General features: G+C 31.9%; 1 protein-coding gene across 7 annotated transcripts in view; it reads right to left on the bottom strand.

The window, feature by feature from the left end:
• Positions 1–26,830, bottom strand: part of LOC127699990 (annexin A4-like) — a 68,207-nt gene that overhangs the window by 14,882 nt on the left and 26,495 nt on the right. For 3 of the 7 annotated variants that reach the window (XM_052203363.1, XM_052203368.1, XM_052203367.1), the window contains 6 exons: positions 12,607–12,688; positions 12,056–12,150; positions 10,538–10,651; positions 6,734–6,824; positions 4,574–4,653; positions 3,850–3,906 (listed from right to left, as the gene is read on the bottom strand). In XM_052203363.1, coding sequence (XP_052059323.1) covers positions 3,850–3,906; positions 4,574–4,653; positions 6,734–6,824; positions 10,538–10,651; positions 12,056–12,150; positions 12,607–12,688 — 519 coding nt within the window. Of the gene's footprint in view, positions 1–3,434; positions 3,492–3,600; positions 3,658–3,683; positions 3,741–3,766; positions 3,824–3,849; positions 3,907–4,573; positions 4,654–6,733; positions 6,825–10,537; positions 10,652–12,055; positions 12,151–12,606; positions 12,689–26,830 lie in introns of all 7 variants that reach the window. The other 4 variants (XM_052203362.1, XM_052203366.1, XM_052203361.1 and 1 more) reach the window with 4 other exon arrangements.

Here is a 26,830-nt window from a genome sequence, read left to right as displayed (position 1 = left end):
GAGAGTTGTCTCATTTGCACTCATACCACATCTTCTTATATCTATAACACAAAAATATAACCAATACTCCTTATACACTACAGGAAGCCTAAAAGTATCGACTAACATCAACAGCAGAAACTCTCCGACTTTTGAACAGTGGGAGTGAGAATCATATGAGGATCCTGAACCACAAGAACCCTATAGATATGACACTTATATATGTAATGTTATTATCAGTGGGGATCCTGAACCACAAGAACCCTACAGATATGACACTTATATATATGTAATGTTATTATCAGTGGGGATCCTGAACCACAAGAACCCTACAGATGTGACACTTATATATGTAATGTTATTATCAGTGGGGATCCTGAACCACAAGAACCCTATAGATATGACACTTATATATGTAATGTTATTATCAGTGGGGATCCTGAACCACAAGAACCCTATAGATATGACACTTATATATATGTAATGTTATTATCAGTGGGGATCCTGAACCACAAGAGCCCTATAGATATGACACTTATATATATGTAATGTTATTATCAGTGGGGATCCTGAACCACAAGAGCCCTATAGATATGACACTTATATATGTAATGTTATTATCAGTGGGGATCCTGAACCACAAGAGCCCTATAGATATGACACTAATATATGAAATGATATTATCAGTGGGGATCCTGAACCACAAGAGCCCTATAGATATGACACTTATATATAAAATGATATTATCAGTGGGGATCATGAACCACAAGAACCCTATAGATATGACACTTATATATATGTAATGTTATTATCAGTGGGGATCCTGAACCACAAGAACCCTATAGATATGACACTTATATATATGTAATGTTATTATCAGTGGGGATCCTGAACCACAAGAACCCTATAGATATGACACTTATATATATGTAATGTTATTATCAGTGGGGATCCTGAACCACAAGAACCCTTTAGATATGACACTTATATATATGTAATGTTATTATCAGTGGATATACATCTGTGATCCTCCAGGTTAAAGGTTTTAAAAGGTATTAATTTCCTTCTTTCTGATGGCATATCTAGCAAATTATATACTAAGTCTATTAAAAAAGGAATAAAAGAACACTGTTCCAATGTTCTGTCCAATAAATTTTTGGGAGGTTTTCTTTTAAATCTTTTTCTTAAATATCCTACGATAAATGAAGGCATAATATTATTTGCAATGCAATTGTCCGGAATATTTCTATTTCCAAGGGCCTAACTCCTGCCAAAAATATTTGATTGGCATTGATAATTTAAATCATTCAAGACCATGCTGATGAAAACCTTTGATTTGACAGAAAATGAAGTAAATGGTATGACTTAATCATACAAATAAAATTGTAAATAAAAGAAGAATGTGTCTGAGGACACGAATGCCCCCACTTAAGCTTTCCAATTTTCAAAGTTAAAAAGGGGCATTACTCTAGAACGGTAAATGACTCACAACCCAAATTCAAACTCTGTCTGCATGTTGTGGTTCTTATCATTGTGTACGAGTTTCATAAAATTTGCATTAGGCAAACTAAAGTTAAGTGCAGAAATGAAAATTGGACGGACAGAAAGACAGTCAAGGGTAACCAGTGTTCTCCCCAGGCCCTTAAAGGACCGCGGGCCTGCGATGTATAATTTTCTACCGTGGTGGTATCGTTCTTGCCGCGATGTATAATTTTTCTCCGTGGTGGTAAAATTTTCGGTAAAAAAATCGTAAATCGGTAAAGTTTTAAACGACTTAAACCTTTTCCGTGGGGTATAAAATTTCAGATGAAAACTGACCAGTTCAAACCAGTTCAATCCAGTTCTTACAACTAGGTTGTTTACACCACGTGATCGATTTACCTTTTGAGGTTAACCTTGATGATTGGATTTAATCGATGTACATGATTCTTTTGTGTTTTAATTAATTAAGAGATCATAATTAATGATCAGACTTGTGAGGGACAAGCAGACATTTGTTAATTAACTCTATTACTCCAGCCTTTGGTTATAAATAATTTGCGTATTTTAAACGTGTTGGAGTTACTTCCCCTGATTTAGCTTATTACAAATTAGTGCTCCAAAAATATTATCTATCACTGAAAATAGAAATAAAGTACAAATTGAATGCAAAATTATATAAGAATGTTAGCTTAAGGATAAAAACTTTCTTTCAACATACCAACAAAAATATATTGCAAATTATTTTTGATAATCATACTTTTATTAATGCACAGACATATTATAATAAATAGGTAGTATTTTCCAATTGTGTACTGACTTGATTTAAAGAAGTCCCAGTCTTAAGACACTGATTGGAACTCAGCTTGATATGAAATATGGGTGTACAGATAGATGATTAAAATTTACTTCTATTATCTGTCTACCAAGTAACACAATAATGATTCTAATAATAATTGTATTGTTGTTTAAAAGAATCATGTCTTAAGCTATGGAAAATAGTTTTTAATTTACTAGAGGTTCTGCATTAAAATTTAATCTTGTTTAAATTTAATTGTTATGGTGTAATCTAACAAAAATGGGGAATGTGTTGTGTAACTACAAGTATTAGGACAAATTGGCTTGATCAAAATATAAAAAGTGACTTAAGTTTAAAGACTAATAGTGCTTTCTTTTATTTATTCTTAAAAGAAATTAAAGTATACAAACTGTTTATTGATTTACTTCTTTTTTTACCAGTAATTTTTTTGACCCAAAGTCTACATAACACAGTAAACAAAACAAAGACAAAAAGGTAATGACACAAAAACTAACAAGAAAAAAAAAGGCGATGCAACGCGACACAACATATTGTACAAATCATTTTGACACGCGTTACCCTGGTGCTATCCAAAAATCCTGGGGAGAACACTGGTAACACTTAAGGCCCCTGTTGCCTACTGCAGTGGCATAAAAATAAGAAGGAATTTTTAAAAAGAACTAAAATCTTAAAATACTACAACTATTACATACAGATAATATATAAATCAATCCAATCTTGAAATTAGTTATACATAGACATTGTAGTTTTTTCAGTTTCACAATTTTTTTATTTATTCAATTCAATGCTATACTATGTGATGCGTTCCTAAAACACCTTAAAATGAAATCGTTTCTTTTATTCCTCTTATATTAAGTACACAAAATATATTTTACATCTATCATTGAATACTATTAATGTATCAATTCATTAATACAAAACATGTGGTATTTATAAACAAACAAATTAAAGTAATAGGCGACAGTTGAATAAGAAAATATGGTGTTTTCCTTAATGATGCAGATAATTAGTTCATATTCTATCCAACATCATTTTTTAAGGCTTCTTGGGGACAGAAGTAGGACTGGCTTTATCAATTTTCTATCAAAAGTTGAACATCTAATCTTACATTTAATTTTCTGAGAAAAAATGATAGCCTTAATAGACATCTACTTACCTGTGCATCTTGTTGGGCTTTAGTCGGATCAACATTCTGATTTTCCATTCTTCCTCCCTAAAAACATATATAGAAAGTCTTACCTGTGCATCTTGTTGGGCCTGAGTCAGATTAACAGTCTGATTTTCCATTCTTCCTCCCTATAAACATAGATTGGAAGTCTTACCTGTGCATCTTGTTGGGCTTTAGTCGGATCAACATTCTGATTTTCCATTCTTCCTCCCTATAAACATATATAGAAAGTCTTACCTGTGCATCTTGTTGGGCTTGAGTCAGATTAACAGTCTGATTTTCCATTCTTCCTCCCTATAAACATAGATTGGAAGTCTTACCTGTGCATCTTGTTGGGCTTTAGTCAGATTAACAGTCTGATTTTCCATTCTTCCTCCCTATAAATATAGATAGAAAGTCTTACCTGTGCATCTTGTTGGGCTTTAGTCGGATCAACAGTCTGATTTTCCATTCTTCCACCCTATAAATACAGATTGGAAGTTAATGATTGATAAATCTTTCGCTATTTTTCTCTCCAGAATATACATGTTGCTACTTTTTGAGAGATAACAAATTTCAAACTTTTAAATTCTGTTGCTGTTTTCGCTAAAACTTAGTTTTACAGGCTTTTATTCATGATTTGCTTTGAGTAGCAGATGCTTATAATTATCTCCTTTAAGTAAGAATAAAAGGTAAGAAGATCAAAGAGGCTAGTTCAGGATGGAAGGTTCTGGAACAATGATCAAATCAGGATCAAACATAAGAAGAAAACTTCAAAGGTGAGCAAACCATTTTATCCAGATTTCTAAAGACTGGATTTCACCTCACTCTCCTAAAAAAAGGTTTCTGAAGGATTTAAAACAATCTTACTAACTATATTTCAGTGTTCCCTAAGAGGATTAAAACAATCCTTACATCACGTTACCAGTAATTCCCCCTGAAACTGTATCAACTCCCGTTAGAACAATCCTTGTATCAATATCTATAACTATAATATGCCTTTTTGTCTAATGTGAAATGACCAATACTAAACATGTCAGAGCATTTTTTTACATATGATTGGTGAAAATGTGTTATTGGGTTGTTGCCTCATTGGTTTTAAATCATTATTTATATGGGGGAAAAAAATATATAAACCAGCCACTTACAGATGCCATGGAAACCATAAGTCTTTTGAAATGTCCTGAAGTATCACTAATGATGTCATCTTCTAACTTCCTACTGTATACTAAAAATAATCACACAAGTTATTACTTGATTAGTAAGAACTGCAAGCAAAAAGTTCCTAAAGCAACATGTGTGTCAAGAGAAGTATTAAAAATCTAGTGTTTTTTTTTTATACAGTATATCTATATCTGTGTGTTTGTTCATATACAAAAGAATCCCTACGAGCTTCTTAATCAATAATATAGATGATATATTACTTATAGTATATAATCAAACTGCTTTTGAGCATTGAAGGGTAGAGATTGCTTCTATTTTGCAATAACTACATTACACGTATGTTTCAGAGGAATCCATACTTTTGATTAGCTGAATGCAATCGTGAGACATTCAAATAAAATTCAACATTAATCACTGCATGTTCTTCCCATGACAATGTATAGGAAAACCCATGATAATGCATAGGAAAACCCATGACAATGCATAAGAAAACCCATGACAATGCATAGGAAAACCCATGACAATGCATAGGAAAACCCATGACAATGCATAATAGGAAAACCCATGACAATGCATAGGAAAACCCATGACAATGCATAAGAAAACCCATGACAATGCATAGGAAAACCCATGACAATGCATAATAGGAAAACCCATGACAATGCATAGGAAAACCCATGACAATGCATAAGAAAACCCATGACAATGCATAGGAAAACCCATGACAATGCATAAGAAAACCCATGACAATGCATAGGAAAACCCATGACAATGCATAAGAAAACCCATGACAATGCATAGGAAAACAACCAAAAATCTTGATATAACTCAGAATTTTATAGATGTAGCATATATATGTAATTATAAGAACTGAATGCTTCTTTTTGTAATTTTATAGGGTTTTAAAATTGTTTTTCTTATGAAGTGCTTGTGTGCTTCGGTTAATGCTTTTACACCCAAATAAAATTACGAAAATGAAGTTTTCAATTGTTAATTTAGCATTTAATTGTTATGAAACACATTTAGAAATATTTTAAAATGGAGTTATCTTTCTTTGTCTATAATTGTTGTTGAACTTGATTTTTTTTTTAGATAGATTCATGTGTCATGCACAACTTATGTACTTTTTAAAAATAAAATAGTTTTCTTGACAAGTATGGTTATACACATCATTTGTTACTTGCATCTGAGTACATATTAATAATAATCAACTGCTTGACATGGGCATGGACATAGTCTAAAAAATGTTGACCTCAGTACAGTACACTGTGTTGTTTAGATGAGGCTTAGACAAAATATATTTAACAAACCAATGACTAGGATGATAATTGAAAAAAATAGGCAGGACTGCAGGGTTTTGAAGAAAAAAAAAAGGCAGGATGAGATTATTTGCAAAAAAAAAAAGGCAGGATGAGATTATTTGCAAAAAAAAAAGGCAGGATGACAATTTAGTTAAATAAAAAAGTCAGGATAAACTAAAAAAAAAGGTAGGACCGAATAGAGGAATAGAGTGAAAAATAAAAAGGCAGGACCGAATAGAGGGGAAAATAAAAAGGCAGGACAAAATTTTTCATCCTAGCCCCCCCCCCCCCCCCCCCCCCCCCCCCCATAAAAATCAAATGGTAGCTCCCTTACAGACATTGAAATCTTACATAACACTGATCACCAATCCATGAAATGAGTTTAATATTAGGTGAAACCTGTATTACAGACATTGACATCTTACAAACATTGGATTAACCAAATAAAGTTGACCTGTTGCTTATAGTATCTGATAGCAAGATCTAATCACAAAACCTTAATGTTGACCAATGAACCATGAAAATGAGGTCAAAGTTAGATGGCTTCATTTTCCTGATGCATGTTTCTATTACAGAGACTGGAAGCAACCCGAGATTACTGAGACTGCATGAAAATGAAAAAGTTAAAACTAAATAACAATTACAAGATATATGTCCTTTTGTCAAAAAACAAAAACTGATTCAACAGAATATGAAATTTGACATAAAGCTTACACATTGAACAGGCTCCCATTTTGAATTCTCTATTTTTATAACACAAACAGGTGACCCTAATATTAACCTTGTTTATATGTAAAACTTAGTTTCCTGATTTGTTTATATTTTATATGACCTGTAACTTACATCTTTTGTATGTAGCAATAATTTCCTGTATCTGTTTGTTTGTCCTTGAACACAAAATTTCAATCATGGCATCTTCATCTGTTCCAACACCCTGTTAACAAAACAAAAAATGTGAATAACATAAAAAATAAATTAAACAAAAGGACAACAATAGCAGAGATCCAAATTTTATCATTTCCACTAGTATTGCCTTCAACAAAGCAGGAGGTACATTGATGCAATACAACTCACTGTGAAAGAACTTTTATTCGTGGGTATCAATTTTCGTGGTTTGAGCAAAAGTTACATGTTCCTGGGTTCTTAAATTCGTGGATTTTAGTTTTCTGAAAAAAATCAAGTGAAGAATATGAAGCCATCAGAAACGAAGATTCTTGAAAATATTCATGTTACCTTATCATGATTTGTGGGACATTGCAAAATAAGGTGTTCATTTTCACTTACTTGTTCATCTTTCATTATTGACAATATTCATCAAATTTCTAAATAAATAATTGCTTTCAGAAATAAGCTGATTTACTTATGCTTACAAATTGTCTCAATAGAAGGAAATTGCATAGTAAACATTTAAATATTTGCACACTTGTACATGTTGTAATCAGAACTGATGAAACTAATTAACCCGAGATTGAATGATCAACAGATTAACAATCATCAAAGGTGTTAATTTGGCCATAAACATGTCATTTAAAGAAAACAGTTACATAAAAAAATGCTTCAAATGTACCTCTCTTTAATTGAAGATTTAATTAATTATGAAATGAAAAAGCAAGTCCAATATGAAATAGTTATATTTTTTTCCCCTTTATTAAGAGAATTATGAGGAGATAAAATTATCATTACATATCATCACTGGAATACTTTCATCGATCAAAACTAATTTTTCATGAGAACAAGCATTCTGAGAGTATTGCATGGCAATACATTGTCCCCTACTGGGTAAAAATTCATTTTACTGGAACTAAATGCTAACTTGTTCTATAATTTGTCATGGTGTAAACAAAAAGTAAATATCATGTCAATATCTTCAAGGATGACTAAAAACAGTGTGGAAAACTGATTATATGAGTGAAAAAAACATTAGATATGATTAATAGTTCTCTAAAATTAGATATGATGTAATACAGTGTATATCTATTTTCAAATTATAATCAAATATAATTAATAATTCCAAATATTTTTTCTTTCATTTGTCACAAACTAATATAGATTTGTAACTTATCTATAAAATGTCAGAAACTTTTATCTTCACAATGTAATGAATTGAAATATATACATTAATAAAAATAGATTATTATCTAATTAAAGGATTTCTCTTCATAATTTTTTTTATATCTATAGCATTCAGAAAATTAGTTTATACTAAATAACAAACAAACCTGCCAAAGAATTCTTCAAATAATTTAACAAAGAATGTCTTTAAAAAAATGAGTTATCTCCCTTTGTACAGAAATATGGTTTAACATAGTACTCTAACATTAGATATGGTCCAGAGTTATGGTCCATAACTCTGGACTAAATCATCAGACCGGAACAAAATTCGAATTTGATCTATAACTTGTCATGATAAAACTATATACCAAATATCAAATCAATATCTTCAAGAACGAAGAAAAAAAGTCTGGAAAGCTGATTTGCCGGACTGATGGATGGACAGACGGAGAGACAGACAAACAGACAGACGGACGGAGTGCAAACCTAAAGTCCCCTTTGACTTCGTCGGTAGGGGACTAATTAAAAGCTTAAAAGTCGTACAGTTTAAGTTTTTTTCAAAAATAATTGGGTAAAATCCTGTCTGAAACTGTATATGTAGTTGATGGTGCATTTGCTGATATTCGATGTATTTTCTAGATTATATGCCAATATCCATGTAGTCAAAGCTACATGGGGATCTTTCAACGTCTTGATTTTGAAAATAGTTTGTTATATATTACGTTGGACACTTAAATTCATAGATAAAGCCATCCACGAAAACCACAAAAATTGTTACCCCACAAATAAGAGTATTTTCACAGTATTTGACTTCAAATTCTCCAGGAAAAACTTACTTTGTAAACAGACAAAATATATATAAAGTAATCAAAAACAAAAATCAATGAAACCTAAAATATTGTACAGGATTATAGACACACACAATTTCTTAAATCTCAGTCAAAACAAGTTGACTCAAATGATTTAGAGTAGACCACATCTAGTATTTATATTGTGAAGACACTTGTTGAAGACTGTATGATGACTCTCTGTTTTATTTGTGTTCTGTTGGTGTCTCAGTCAAGCCTGTTGTCTTTTCTGTATTAATATAAAACCCGTACTAGCTACTCATTGTATACATATACTGAGGATGTCATATCTTTGAAAGGTAGTTGAATGGAAACTATCATTTCAGTACTTGATATTTAGCATGTGAGATTGAATTATGGGGATTCAACAGGAGACGGAATTATAGGGACACAACAGAAGATGGAATTATGAGGACACAACAGGAGATGGAATTATGGAGAGACAACAGGAGATGGAATTATGGGGACACAACAGGAGATGGAATTATAGGACACAAGTGATGGAACTATGGGGACACAACAAGAGATGGAATTATGGGGACACAACAGGAGATGGAATTATGGGGTCACAACAGAAGGTGGAATTATGGGGACACAACAAGAGATGGAACTATGGGGACACGACAAGAGATGGAATTATGGGGTCACAACAGGAGACAGAACTAGTGAAACTGTGAGATACTGCTCACTGATGATACCCCCGCCCAAATATTTCAATAAATAGGAAGTTGTTGAGTGATGAATCTGAAAACGCATCACACGGTAAAGCTGACTTATATAAACCCTGAAACCAAATTTCAGAAATCCTTATGATGTAGTTTCTGAGAAAGATGCAACGAAAAATATTTATGACGGATGGACGGACAGACAGAGGTAAAACAGTATACACCACGTTTTTAAAGCGGGGGTATAATTATGGGGTCACAACAGAAGATTGGATTTAGGGGTCACAACAGGAGATTGAATTATGGGGACACAACAAAAGATGTAATTATGGGGTCACAACAGGAGATGGAATTATGGGTCACAACAGGAGATGGAATTATGGGGACACAACAAAAGATGGACTTATGGGAACACAACAGGAGATGGAATTAATGGGACACAACAGGAGATAGAATTATTGGGACACAACAGGAGATGGAATTATGGGGACACAACAAAAGATGGAATTATGGGGACACAACAAGAGATGGAATTATGGGGACACAACAGGAGATGGAATTATTGAGACACAAGAAGAGATGGAACTATTTGGACACAACAGGAGATGGAATTATGGGTCACAACAGGAGATTGAATTATGGGGACACAACAGGAGATAGAACAAGTGAAACTGCGAGCTACTGCTCACTGATGATACCCCAAGCCCAATTATGCATTTGTTGTTGAGTGATGAATCTGAAAATGCATCACACAGTACAGCTGACTTATATAAACCCTGAAACCAAATTTCAGAAATCCTTATGTGTAGTTCCTGAGAAAGATGCGACGAAAAATATTCATGGGACGGACGGACGGACCAATGGACGGACAGACAGAGGTAAAACAGTATACCCGCACTTTTTTAAAGCGGGGTATAATTATGGGGTCACAACAGGAGATTGAATTATGGGGACACAATAGGAGATGGAAATATGTGGTCACTACAGGAGATTGAAGGCAGACGTCAGCCATCCAATCAATAATGACTATGTGTCATATGTCATCAAAATAAAAGATTACATTAAACAGTAGTTATACTGACCTTCATTGCTCGTTTCAGCTCATAAGCATCAAATTCATCCCATGGCATCATCAAAGCAACAACACAATCTTCAAATTTACCTCCTAACTCACTCTTCAGTTCTTTGATTAAATCCTGTTCAAATAAATAAGGTAAAGTTTGACTTGTTCTGTCTCTATGTACACAAATACAGTCATTTCAAATTATGTAAGAGTGGATATCTAAATTCAAAAAGAGAAATAGATATTGTATGATTACAAAGTGTGCATTACCTTTCTGCTGTGTAAATCTTACTTTAAACTAAGGAGGTAGAATTAAATTTATATGTCAAACGGTCACGAGCAATAAAATATATTTAAACTGATATCTATTAAAAGATGCATTCTGATGCCTATCTTAAAGATAGCTACAAAGAGTCCCAGTGTAAATAATTCAGATAAAAAAATATCCACAAATATCAACAAGCATCTGTACATTATTAAAAACCATCTGGTCACAAGAACAAATTCACCAAAGCAAACAGTTATCACAAATCTATTTTTAGTAACCAAGACATTGACATTGGATGTAATAGGATTTAAAAGTCATTAGAGATCTTGCTCTTGTGACCATATATCCAAGTTAGGTTGAAATTTCATATGTAGTACAGACATCTGGAAAACAGTTTTCTGCACATATTTCAGTCTATTTTAAGTAACTCTGACCTTGACCTTTGATGTTATGACCGGACTTTCCTATCATTATTTGTGACTATATCAACAAGAACAGTTGCAATCCCATGTGAAGTATTGGATTTAGCATCCTGAATCCTCTTTTCTTCATAAATTTCACGCCATTTTATAATAACTATGACCTTGTCTTTGGATTTAGTTAAAATCAATAGGTATCTTCTTCTGATTATATGTGACTATGTGTCCAATTATGATTGCAATCCAATATAAAGTTTAAGGGGCTTAATTCAAACAGATATTGATCAACTTTATATAAACTTTAATCTGTAACTTTTCATCACAGCAACAGCTCTATCAACTAAAGAGTTCTTATATTATTTTTGTTAAAGGCTCATAATTGTATGTAAAACTTCTCATAGGAACAAAACTTAATCTGTAACTTCAAATAAGTTGATGTTATCTTAAAACTCAAAGCTATATGAATATGTCCCTTTCCAAACAAGTGAGTACACCTGAAGTTCTAAATACCTTTCCAAAAATGTGAGTACACCTGAAGTTCTAATCATCTTTCCAAACATGTGAGTACACCTGAAGTTTTAATCATCTTTCCAAACATGTGAGTACACCTGAAGTTTTAATCATCTTTCCAAACATGTGAGTAAACCTGAAGTTCTAATCATCTTTCCAAACATGTGAGTACACCTAAGTTTTAATTACCTTTCCAAACATGCAAGTACAACTGAGTTTTTAATTACCTTTCCAAACATGTGAGTACACATGAAGTTTTAATTATCTTTCCAAACATGTGAGTTCATCTGAAGGTCTAATTATTGTTCCAAGCATGTGAGTACACCTAAATTTTAATTACCTTTCCAAACATAGTTTTAAACATGGTTCTGATTTGCTGTCTCTGTTCACCTGATCTGAAGGCTAAAACATCTATGATGGCTTTCTCATCAGTACCTGTAAATTAAATCACTTTATAAACAATCTTTCAACAGAATAAAACTTATCTCCCCTTGGTATAGTAACAGTGGTAATCTTAATAAATATTGTGGATGTTTTCCACTATTTAGAATAAATAAAGATCATACAAATATGCATATTATTTCCTTTAAGGTACAGTCCAACTAGCCTTTCTATGGCATTTCTGATTTTTATAATAGGATTGATGTCCTATTTTCTCCTTTTCATTAAGGGTACCTATAATTCTAAATAAGATCACAACTTAATTATCTGACCAAACATGATTCTATTTATAAATATTGATGACATTAAAGCTAACATGAATTTCTTTTTTTTTTTAGATTTTTGAGATTTCATGACCTCCTGTTTAAAAATATAAAGTGATTAAAATTCAGGTTGCAATTGCAATCAAGTTACCACATCTCCTTGTTTTTTAATCTAAAAGTAACTCACCAAAGCCCTTCATGGCTTTCCTCAGAATGTTGGCATCATTTTCTGCATTAAAGTTTTTGGAAGGCTTCAATGTTCCTTCAGTCTACAAAATATAAGTTATCATTATTTTATCATGTAACTTATCATTATTTACTAGATATAATTAAATGCAACTTATATTTTTGTATCTCGCCGTCTTCAGACATTATTTTCTTCAACCTCTATTATCCTTCACTGAACAGGGGCTTTTAAGTGAAATTGCATAAATTTCCCACTAGTTCATGTTTTTATTAATTATTATCTATTTCATAAATTACTAATACTTAAAACCACAATAAGAACATAAAGAATTATCAAATATTTTTTAAGGCTAGTATCAAACAAATCCGGGACACCTATGATCATATCAAACTTTTTTGGCTCTAAAAAAATAAGTGAATCCTGGAATTTCATGACCTAAACTAAAAACCTTTAAATAATGATTCAGATTGTAAGGTATGTATTCAATAAAAATTCTCATAAATCATACATTCATATAAATATACGGTAATTTTGTTTTGTTTGTTTGTTTTTTTTCGTTATTACTGTTTTCTAGAAAGCATTCTTGTAAACATATGATCAGTAGCCTTCTCACGGAAAACATGCCAAATATTGAGGAGTTCAATTGCTCAGTGTTTGCAGGGGAGGTTATTATTGCCACTAAATTTTCCACTGTATAACAATACTCTTGAAATAGTATACATTTGACAGGAAATAAACATCTTTAAAATGTTTGATATTTGATACTTTTTTTCTGAATCTATTTATAACTTGAGCTGACATCCTGGTAGTGTTACAGACTTAGCAATGTGAATTGAGTAAGTGTCCATCATTTCAGACATGTCCTCTAGATGTATGTTCGTCAACACATTTTGATTGGTTTCCATATAATAAACATCTTCAAATATCCTTTCATTCATATTTTATAACAAAGTAGTAAAACACCAAATCTGGTACCAAAACACTAAATTTGGTATCAAAATTAGCAAAGACACAAAATCTGTACCAAAAAACAATAAATCTCAGCAAGGATTTGTATAGTGAGATAAACAAATCTTGATCTCAGCAGGTACCAAAAGCAGCGAAAAACACTAAATTTAGTACCAAAAGTACCAAAACATCAAATCTGATACCAAAAGTAGCAAACTCACTAAATCTGTACCTAAAGAGGCAAAAACACTAAATCTGGTACCTAAATTAGCAAAATCACTAAATCTTGTATCAAAAACACTAGATCTATATAAAAAATAGCAACAAATGTAGCAAAAACACTAAATCTGATCCAGTTTCAGATATCACTTGAAGTTTAAATGATTGAAAAGACAAATGATGTCTTGAAACCTGTCTAATAGCAATATTTGAGTTCATAAGTTCAGATAGAATATATAAGTCAGTTCAAAATGACTATATTGTTAGGCCACACAACAAAAGTAAGTGTGTTTAGTGTTTCCTACATAAGAAAAAAAGGTAGGTTAGAATTAGGGGTGTAACATGTCTTCTTGACATTACATCCAGGATAATCTCAGCAAGAATCTTGAAACATGGCACAATGTCAACACAATAGTAGTAGATTGAGGAATTATGATAATTGTCCTATTAAAGGACAGATTCATGGGCGAAGAAGACAAGACTATAGAAGTGTTTTGTGAAATTGTTCAAAATGTTCAAACAGGAACACACCTATTTTCCATGTAATGATACATGTATGAAACTAAACCAGAGAAGTTAAAGAATATTATCAAAAACAGAATGTAAAATCAAGTTAAAATGGACCTTATTTGGACATAAACATTCATTGGAATAAATGAAGATTGATTGATAGATTGTTGTTTAAAGCCACTATGAGGACTATGTCAACAGTTTTATCCTTTAAATATTTTGCTTTCATTTTTATCCCTGAAAAAACATTTATTTTTAATCAGATTTTTTTTTTATATAAAAAATCAATGAAAACTGGAAAACTTTTTTTATATTGCTGTTATTAATGGAGCAGCATCTTTTATTACAATATACAATGTAACTTATATTTGAAACATCACAAAAATGACTGTACATGTAAAAGGAAACAGACAAAATGTCATGACAAGAAATTAGTACTTTGAGACAATAAGTAAGATTTTATCATAAAATCTCTGAAAATCATGAAAATAGGAAACAGGAAAATCTGTCCATATTGTAACTTTATTTTAAAGATAAAATGATGATTGTGTTTAAGGAAACTGATAAAATTTTGTGACCAAAAATTACTACTAAGATTTTTATCATGAAATCTCAAACGGAAAGAAACAGGTAAATTTGTCATGCTAATTAAGATTTAGATAAAGGTATAGATAGAACTTAAGATTAGTATAGCTCATTGTATAGCAACAAATTGTTCCAAAGCCCAAGAAGAAGCATGAAGAAAGGATTTTTTATACAAATAAGTTGATTTATTGAAACTGTAGATTACAGTTGGTAGATTCAGATACAAAAAAGGGTGGCATAATCTGGCAACTGTCTGATCATTAATGTATATATATGTGTATTTATATACAAATAAGAAGACATGGTATGAATGCTTATGAAAAAGATAATCACCAGAGTCCAAAATGACAAGTAACAAAATATCACCTGATTTGGACTTTCAATAATGAGCAAAACCCATACTGTATAATAGAAAAGAAAAATAGTCAACTATAAAAGGCCCCAATATGACAACATGAAACAACTAAACGAGAAAACTGATGCTTTTTGAAAAACAATAAACGAAAAACAAGTATGACAGACACCCTTCAAAGACATCCACTGAATAACAGGCTTCTCACTTGTGACAGACACATCAAGAATGTGGCAGGGTTTTTGATCATCAGTGTCTTATTGATAATCATACCATATCTCCTTAGTTTCATATAAATAGTACTTAATCAAAAGACATCAAATTACAAACAAGTGGATATAAACTCTGAGAATAATTACTCACAAGAGTACCCTGCATAACTTGCTCACAGGAGAAAAAAAACATACATTACAAAGATTTGAGTCATTACTCACAAGAGGACCCTGCATAACTTGCTCACAGGAGAAAAAAAACATACATTACAAAGATTTGAGTCATTACTCACAAGAGGACCCTGCTTAACTTACTCACAGGAGAAACAAACATACATTACAAAGATTTGAGTCATTACTCACAAGAGGACCCTGCTTAACTTACTCACAGGAGAAACAAACATACATTACAAAGATTTGAGTCATTACTCACAAGAGGACCCTGCTTAACTTACTCACAGGAGAAACAAACATACATTACAAAGATTTGAGTCATTACTCACAAGATTACCCTGCTTAACTTACTCACAGGAGAAACAAACATACATTACAAAGATTTGAGTCATTACTCACAAGAGGAACCTACATAACTTGCTCACAGGAGAAACAAACATACATTACAAAGATTTGAGTCATTACTCACAAGAGGACCCTGCTTAACTTACTCACAGGAGAAACAAACATACATTACAAAGATTTGAGTCATTACTCACAAGAGGACCCTGCTTAACTTAATGTTATTCAGGGTTATATCTGGTCTATATACCAGCTTTTATAAGTGTTTGGTATAACTATAAATTTTCACTTTGTACTATGAACATCAGAAATATTTATTTTGTAAAAATATTTCCTTTCTCTATTAGTACTGTACACGTATACCTAACAACAAAATTATTTTCATTTACCTGTGTTTAAAGTTATTGCAAATGGCTGATATTTTTGTTCGAGCATATTGTTTTTCTTTAATTGTTAAACATTTCTTACCGATATAACATGTTACTTTTATTATTCTTCCCTTAGTTTATTTATTTTGTATTTACATTGTGTCATAGGCCAAATTTATTTGTTCAGTGTATGTTCAATGGTGTTAATATGTCCTTTGAATGAGTTAAGCTATTTCAGTTGATATTTTATAGTGTGTCTTTCTATGTTGTGATGTTACACTATTGTTTCAGGAAAAAGGGTGAAGGTTTGGTACCATTAAAACGTTTAAACCCGCTGCATTTGTTTGCACCTGTCCTAAGTCAGGAATCTGATGTTCAGTAGTTGTCGTTTGATGATGTGGTTCATAAGTGTTTCTCGTTTCTCGTATAGATTAGACCGTTGGTTTTCCCGTTTGAATGGTTTTACACTAGTAAAATTTGGGGCCCTTTATAGCTTACTGTTCGATGTGAGCCAAGGCTCCGTGTTGCAGACCGTACTGTGACCTATAATGGTTTACTTTTATAAATTTTGACTTGGATGGAGAGTTGTCTCATTGGCACTCATACCACATCTTCTTATATCTATATACATTACAAAGATTTGAGTCATAATTCATACATACATATAAATATAAGGTTATTTTGTTTTGTTTGTTTGTTTGTTTTTTCATCATTACTATTTTCTAGAAAGTTTTCTTGTAAACATATCTCACGGAAAACATGCCAAACATTTTGGAGTTCAATTAATTGCTCAGTGTTGGCAAGAGAGGTAATTTATTGCCACTTAATTTTCCACTGTATAACAATACTCTTGAAATAGTATACATTTGACAGGAAATAAACATCTTTAAAATGTTTGATATTTGATACTTTTTTTCTGAATCTATTTATAACTTGAGCTGACATCCTGGTAGTGTTACAGACTTAGCAATGTGAATTGAGTAAGTGTCCATCATTTCAGACATGTCCTCTAGATGTATGTTCATCAACACATTTTGATAGGTTTCCATATAATAAACATCTTCAAATATACTTTCATTCATATTTTATACCAAAGTAGCAAAACACCAAATCTGGTACCAAAACACTAAATATGGTATCAAAAGTAGCAAAGACAATAAATCTGTACCAAAAGTAGCAAAGACAATAAATCTGTACCAAAAGTAGCAAAAAACAATAATTCTCAGCATGTATCAAAAGCAGTGAAAAACACTAAATTAAGTAACCAAAAGTAACAAAACATCAAATCTGATACCAAAAGTAGCAAACTCACTAAATCTGTACCTTAAGAGACAAAAACACTAAATCTGCTACCTAAATAAGCAAAATCACTAAATCTGGTATCAAAAACACTAGATCTATATCAAAAATAGCAACAAATGTTGCAAAAACACTGAATCTGATCTAGTTTCAGATATCACTTGAAGTTTAAATAATTGAAAAGACAAATGATGTCTTGAAACCTGTCTAATAGCAATATTTGAGTTCATAAGTTCAAATAGAATATATAAGTCAGTTCAAAATGACTATAATTGTTAGGCCACACAACAAAAGTAAGTGTGTTTAGTGTTTCCTACATAAGAAAAAAAGATAGGTTAGAATTAGGGGTGTAACATGTCTTCTTGACATTACATCCAGGATAATCTCAGCAAGAATCTTGAAACATGGCACAATGTCAACACAATAGTAGTAGATTGAGGAATTATGATAATTGTCCTATTAAAGGACAGATTCATGGGCGAAGAAGACAAGACTATAGAAGTGTTTTGTGAAATTGTTCAAAATGTTCAAACAGGAACACACATATTTTCCATGTAATGATACATGTATGAAACTAAACCAGAGAAGTTAAAGAAAAAAAATATTATCAAAAACAGAATGTAAAATCAAGTTAAAATGGACCTTATTTGGACATAAACATTCATTGGAATAAATGAAGATTGATTGATAGATTGTTGTTTAAAGCCACTATGAGGACTATGTCAACAGTTTTATCCTTTAAATATTTGCTTTCATTTTTATCCCTGAAAAAACATTTATTTTTAATCAGATTTTTTATTATATAAAAAATCAATGAAAACTGGAAAACTTTTTTTATATTGCTGTTATTAATGGAGCAGCATCTTTTATTACAATATACAATGTTACTTATATTTGAAACATCACAAACATGACTGTACATGTAAAAGGAAACAGACAAAATGTCATGACAAGAAATTAGTACTTTGAGACAATAAGTAAGATTTTATCATAAAATCTCTGAAAATCATGAAAATAGGAAACAGGAAAATCTGTCCATATTGTTACTTTATTCTAAAGATAAATTGATGATTGTGTTTAAGGAAACTGATAAAATTTTGTGACCAAAAATTACTACTAAGATTTTTATCATGAAATCTCAAACGGAAAGAAACAGGTAAATTTGTCATGCTAATTAAGATTTAGATAAAGGTAAAGATAGAACTTAAGATTAGTATAGCTCATTGTATAGTAACAAATTGTTCCAAAGCCCAAGAAGAAGCATGAAGAAAGGATTTTTTATACAAATAAGTTGATTTATTGAAACTGTAGATTACAGTTGGTAGATTCAGATACAAAAAAGGGTGGCATAATCTGGCAACTGTCCGATCATTAATGTATATATATGTGTATTTATATACAAATAAGAAGACATGGTATGAATGCTTATGAAAAAGATAATCACCAGAGTCCAAAATGACAAGTAACAAAATATCACCTGATGTGGACTTTCAATAATGAGCAAAACCCATACTGTATAATAGAAAAGAAAAATAGTCAACTATAAAAGGCCCCAATATGACAACATGAAACAACTCAAAGAGAAAACTGATGCTTTTTGAAAAACAATAAATGAAAAACAAGTATGACAGACACCCTTCAAAGACATCCACTGAATAACAGGCTTCTCACTTGTGACAGACACATCAAGAATGTGGCAGGGTTTTTGATCATCAGTGTCTTATTGATAATCATACCATATCTCCTTAGTTTCATATAAATAGTACTTAATCAAAAGACATCAAATTACAAACAAGTGGATATAAACTCTGAGAATAATTACTCACAAGAGTACCCTGCATAACTTGCTCACAGGAGAAAAAAAACATACATTACAAAGATTTGAGTCATTACTCACAAGAGGACCCTGCATAACTTGCTCACAGGAGAAAAAAAACATACATTACAAAGATTTGAGTCATTACTCACAAGAGGACCCTGCTTAACTTACTCACAGGAGAAACAAACATACATTACAAAGATTTGAGTCATTACTCACAAGAGGACCCTGCTTAACTTACTCACAGGAGAAACAAACATACATTACAAAGACTTGAGTCATTACTCACAAGAGGACCCTGCTTAACTTACTCACAGGAGAAACAAACATACATTACAAAGATTTGAGTCATTACTCACAAGAGGACCCTGCTTAACTTACTCACAGGAGAAACAAACATACATTACAAAGATTTGAGTCATTACTCACAAGATGAACCTACATAACTTGCTCACAGGAGAAACAAACATACATTACAAAGATTTGAGTCATTACTCACAAGAGGACCCTGCTTAACTTACTCACAGGAGAAACAAACATACATTACAAAGATTTGAGTCATTACTCACGAGAGGACCCTGCTTAACTTACTCACAGGAGAAACAAACATACATTACAAAGATTTGAGTCATTACTCACAAGAGGACCCTGCTTAACTTAATGTTATTCAGGGTTATATCTGGTCTATATACCAGCTTTTATAAGTATTTGGTATAACTATAAATTTTCACTTCGTACTATGAACATCAAAAATATTTATTTTGTAAAAATATTTCCTATCTCTATTGGTACTGTACACGTATACCTAACAACAAAATTATTTTCATTTACCTGTGTTTAAAGTTATTGCAAATGGCTGATATTTTTGTTCGAGCATATTGTTTTTCTTTAATTGTTTAACATTTCTTACCGATATAACATGTTACTTTTATTATTCTTCCCTTAGTTTATTTATTTTGTATTTACATCATGTCATAGGCCAAATTTATTTGTTCAGTGTATGTTCAATGGTGTTAATATGTCCTTTGAATGAGTTAAGCTATTTCAGTTGATATTTTATAGTGTGTCTTTCTATGTTGTGATGTTACACTATTGTTTCAGGAAAAAGGGTGAAGGTTTGGTACCATTAAAACCTTTAAACCCGCTGCATTTGTTTGCACCTGTCCTAAGTCAGGAATCTGATGTTCAGTAGTTGTCGTTTGTTGATGTGGTTCATAAGTGTTTCTCGTTTCTCGTATAGATTAGACCGTTGGTTTTCCCGTTTGAATGGTTTTACACTAGTAAAATTTGGGGCCCTTTATAGCTTACTGTTCGATGTGAGCCAAGGCTCCGTGTTGCAGACCGTACTGTGACCTATAATGGTTTACTTTTATAAATTTTGACTTGGATGGAGAGTTGTCTCAATGGCACTCATACCACATCTTCTTATATCTATATACATTACAAAGATTTGAGTCATGACTCAGAAGAGTACCCTGCATAACTTGCTCACAGGAAAAAAACATACATTACAACAATTTGAGTCATTACTCACAATAGGACCCTGCTTAACTTGCTCACAGGAGAAACACACATACATTACAAAGATTTGAGTCATGACTCAGAAGAGTACCCTGCATAACTTGCTCACAGGAGAAACAAACATACATTACAAAGATTTGAGTCATTACTCACAAGAGTACCCTGCTGAACTTACTCACAGGATAAACAAACATACATTAAAAAGATTTGAGTCATTACCCACAAGAGTACCCTGCTTAACTTACTCACAGGAGAAACAAACATACATTACAAAGATTTGAGTAATGACTCAGAAGAGTAACCTGCTTAACTTACTCACAGGAAAAACAAACATACATTACAAAGATTTCCGTCATGAATGACAACAGTACCCTGCTTAACTTACTCACAGGAGAAACAAACATACATTAAAAAGATTTGAGTCATTACTCACAAGAGTACCCTGCTTAACTTACTCACAGGTTCAAACGAACAAACATTACAAAGATTTGAGTCATTACTCACAAGAGTACCCTGCTTAACTTACTCACAGGATTAAACAAACATACATTATATAGATTTGAGTCATTACTCACAAGAGTACCCTGCTTAACTTACTCACAGGAGAAACAAACATACATTACAAAGATTTTAGGTCATTACTCACAACAGTACTCTGCTTATCTTACTCACAGGAGAAACAAACATACATTATAAATATTTGAGTCATTACTCACAAGAGTACCCTGCTTAACTTACTCATAGGAGAAACAAACATACATTACAAAGATTTTAATCATTACTCACAAGAGTACCCTGCTTACCTTACTCACAGGAGAAACAAACATACATTACAAAGATTTGAGTCATTACTCACAAGAGTACACTGCTTAACTTACTCACAGGAGAAACAAACATACATTACAAAGATTTGAATCATTACTCACAAGAGTACACTGCTTAACTTAATCACATGAGAAACAAACATACATTACAAAGATTTGAATCATTACTCACAAGAGTACACTGCTTAACTTAATCACAGGAGAAACGAACAAACATTACAAAGATTTGAGTCATTACTCACAAGAGTACCCTGCTTAACTTACTCACAGGATTAAACAAACATACATTATATAGATTTGAGTCATTACTCACAAGAGTACCCTGCTTAACTTACTCACAGGAGAAACAAACATACATTACAAAGATTTTAGGTCATTACTCACAACAGTACTCTGCTTATCTTACTCACAGGAGAAACAAACATACATTATAAAGATTTGAGTCATTACTCACAAGAGTACCCTGCTTAACTTACTCATAGGAGAAACAAACATACATTACAAAGATTTTAATCATTACTCACAAGAGTACCCTGCTTACCTTACTCACAGGAGAAACAAACATACATTACAAAGATTTGAGTCATTACTCACAAGAGTACACTGCTTAACTTACTCACAGGAGAAACAAACATACATTACAAAGATTTGAATCATTACTCACAAGAGTACACTGCTTAACTTAATCACAGGAGAAACAAACATACATGATAAAGATTTGAATCATTACTCACAAGAGTACACTGCTTAACTTACTCACAGGAGAAACAAACATACATGATAAAGATTTGAATCATTACTCACAAGAGTACACTGCTTAACTTACTCACAGGAGAAACAAACATACATGATAAAGATTTGAATCATTACTCACAAGAGTACACTGCTTAACTTACTCACAGGAGAAACAAACATACATGACAAAGATTTGAATCATTACTCACAAGAGTACACTGCTTAACTTACTCACAGGAGAAACAAACATACATGACAAAGATTTGAATCATTACTCACAAGAGTACACTGCTTAACTTACTCACAGGAGAAACAAACATACATGACAAAGATTTGAGTCATTACTCACAAGAGTACACTGCTTAACTTACTCACAGGAGAAACAAACATACATGACAAAGATTTGAATCATTACTCACAAGAGTACACTGCTTAACTTACTCACAGGAGAAACAAACATACATGATAAAGATTTGAATCATTACTCACAACAGTACCCTGCTTAACTTACTCACAGGATAAACAAACATACATTACAAAGATTTGAGTCATTACTCACAAGAGTACCCTGCTTAACTTACTCACAGGATAAACAAACATACATTATAAAGATTTGAGTCATTACTCACAAGAGTATTCTGCTTCACATCCATTATGAAGACTGTAAATAATCCAAAATAACACCAAATATTGTCTATTCAACCAAGATATGACCTGGGTCTTATGTTACAAGGAAATGAGATATCCTGACAATTAATACTACATTTTCTAATTGTGATAGGAAACAGATTAATATAAGGGAAAGACTTCTTTTTAACCCCCCTCCCTTCAAAAGGAAGTCTTGTCTTATTACATTGGTTGTAATGAAATACTGTGATTTCTCAGTAAAATAAAATCCTATTATTTCACTTTAATGGGTGTTGTTAAGACATTGTCAATGACTTTACATCAAAATGAATTGAGTGTGCGTAAATTTTTTTTTTATATTTCCTACTTTATTTCAATAAAAAAAGCCAAGGTTCACGTTCAATGTAATAAAAAGAATAACTAATTTAAAAAATAGAAATATTGAAAATATTCTACTTGTGACCCAACAACACTGATAATTAACTCATGCTTGAACTAATATTGTTTTGTCACTCATTGAATATTATTCTTAAATTGAATTCTTAGATCAGTTATTTCATAATTATTAACTTGAATTCAATTAATAAAATATGTTTACACTAACAAAAACTTTATAGTAATAAGAGATATTTCATAAAAGTTTAATTGAAGCATAGAGTATCTTGACATATAGAAGGAAAGTTTGTAATATCATACTCCCATCTACCTATACACTAACCGCACTATTTCTGACAATTAAAAAAGCCTCTAAAGATTTTCATGGGAGCCTCTGAATTTATTTTTTTCAAATTAGAATTTTAATCTGAGGACCAGCCTCCTAACAGGGATACAACATTATTTACCTTGAGGAAAATCTCCCAATTCTCCCTCTTTTTTACCTTGAGGAAAATCTCCTAATTTTCCCTCTTTTACCAGTTTTCATTTTACATGTTATATTAAAGTAGTAATGTTAGACAAACTATTTTTTAAAACATAACTTGTTTATACACTATATGTATATTGACCTCTGAAGTACACCTAGTGTGTCTGAGAATAGTATAACATTGAACATTTAAAACTTATACAGGGTGACTAAGGTGTACCTTAATTACTTTGCATGTATTTGTCAAATAATTCATGTAAACATTAACTGTACAATTAATCAGTAAATAATTTAACAGAAAAAGTCAGATAAAATATGCAAGACAAGATGACAAAGGTTTCAGGGCAAATCTCCCTCATCAAGAATTTCCCTCAGATGGATACCAACACAATTTGGAAGTTAAAAGGTCAATAGTTTACAACTACAACTTAAATGAAAATAACCAAACTTCATCCTGTAAATATTAATCCTTTGATCCATCATAATATTAGGATCTGTATACTTCTTTTTATGTGTCATCCCTTTTTTTCTTTTTTTTATTCCTATTACCTGGGACTATACTATACTAATGTTAGTAAAATGGTATCAGATATATTACCAAGTATAAAGTAGAAACAGTGGATTAAACATTTGTGTTTTAACTAGTCCTTGTTTAATTTGTTTTATTTCTCAATTTGTGCCTGTATGGTCACATTGCCTGTAATACATGTAGGTCAATGACTGATGACTTAGTGATGTGTGTAATATCCTGTTTACACCGAGATGTTAAATAAAATTGGATACCCTGCATTAAACATGCTTTTCAATAACATATAGTCAAATCGCAGAAAGATCCCCTCCTTAATTATTGAAAACTATCATTCATATCTTGTTGTCAATTAGAATTATACACCTACTTGGGCTAACGCCCTCAAGGTGTATCTAATATATAAAGCCTCATCAATAATTACATTGATAAACAGAAAATATACCTAGTCATGTATACATACAGGATTCTGACCAGTATTAAATAGTATATACAAACATAAGAGTGTATCACTCAATACAATTCAGTTTTATAGAAACACTGAATGGGACAAAATACTTGTAAAAGACTTAACAATAATATTATACACAACTTCATATGAGTCATAATATGAATGCTTCAAATTGAGATAAATATAATATGATAAACTTTTAGATGTAGTGAACGTTCATACACATAGGAAATTTGTGTACATCGACATTAATTATACATATAAATTAAATTGTCTGTGCATGACATATTTATCTTAATCTATAGCTAGCTACCTGCATTTCCTGTTGCATAATTTTTAAATTCAAATAATCTTCACACTATCTTTTCAATATTTCCACAGGTAAATACTACTATTTACTAAATATACAACTGCACTAAAAAAACTATTGATCTTTTATTAAATAGTGTATATATATATATAGTTATAGTAAATACATTTATACTTCATCAAATAGGGAATAACTTTTTAATACATTGACAAATGTTATGAAAGCTTACCGCCATGGCTGTGATGTAGAATATCAATAAGACCAGTCACCTTGAACACAAATCACCAGCCTAGATTACTTGTGTTATTTAAATTACATCTGTACTGGGAAATCTTATAGATATAAATAGCAACAGTCCTGATTAGTTATCTTTTAAATAACCTCAAGGAAGAATAGGTCAAAATGAATTCATTTAACAGCTTTTTTTAATAAAAGCATGTGTTTGAATACTTTGAAGGGAAAATACTAATTCACTTCCTGATGGTATATTGTCAAACATTTTGGTTTTTTTTAAATAGATTTTAATAATTGTGCACACAAAGAAATTTTGGAATGGCCTTAAAATTCCTTCTTCCCATTGTAAAATGATACTTATAATAGAAAAAAAAAAGGATATTGGGTATCCATCCATGACACAAAATCAGTATATGCACAGCAAAAAACACAATAAACTGTTAAAACAGAGACACGTCTCTCCTGTCGGCATAACATTCAGAAGAAGACAATCTGACGGACAGCAACATTGCTTATTAATTCAGTCCCTGGACCATGATCTAGTGGGCAGGGCCTGAAAATGGTCAACAAACTGAGATGTACAGACAGTATTGTAACTTCATACAAAATATTGTTTTCTATTGTAAGTAGTTGACTGTTCCTTTCAATCTAACTTAAGCAGTCACTGGACCATGTCCTAGGGGACAGGGCTTAAAAAAGTTGACAAACTGTTATGTACTTACAGTAATGCAACTTCATACCAATATCATTGATCTATCACAAGTAGTTCTTATCAAACTGACCGAAGCAGAAAACTTAACATTGAGAATTGCTAATTAATTCAAAGTCAATAGACCATGACCTAAGGGACAGGGCCTCAAAATAGTCATCAAACTGATATGTACTGATAGTAATGCAACTCTCTATTAAATATCAATGATCTATCACAACTAGATCCTATTAAACTAACTTAAGCAGAAAACTTAACAATTGTTGACGCCGTCATCACCGTCACTGTCACGGTCCCTGGAAAAGCAATCCCTATGTCTTGCTTTCCTTGACTTTCGTTGTGGGCGAGACAACTCGATCCTATTAAACTGACTTAAGCAGAAAACTTAACAATTGTTGACGGCGTCATCACCGTCACTATCAACACGCTGGAAAAGCAATCCCTATGTCTTGCTTTCCTCGACTTTCGTTGTGGGCGAGACAAAAACATAGGAACAGTGCTTTTATTGCTGTTCTTCATCTCAAATTCACATTGAGACCTTCAATACTCTCACCTCACTGCAAGTTTAAGACCAGTTTGAGCGGAATTCTTTGCAAA

This window comes from Mytilus californianus, unplaced genomic scaffold, assembly GCF_021869535.1.
Source record: "Mytilus californianus isolate M0D057914Y unplaced genomic scaffold, xbMytCali1.0.p SCAF_46, whole genome shotgun sequence".
Taxonomy (NCBI): Eukaryota; Metazoa; Mollusca; class Bivalvia; order Mytilida; family Mytilidae; genus Mytilus; species Mytilus californianus.
Note: the sequence above shows the minus strand (reverse complement) of the source record. Positions and strands in the feature narration are given on the sequence as shown.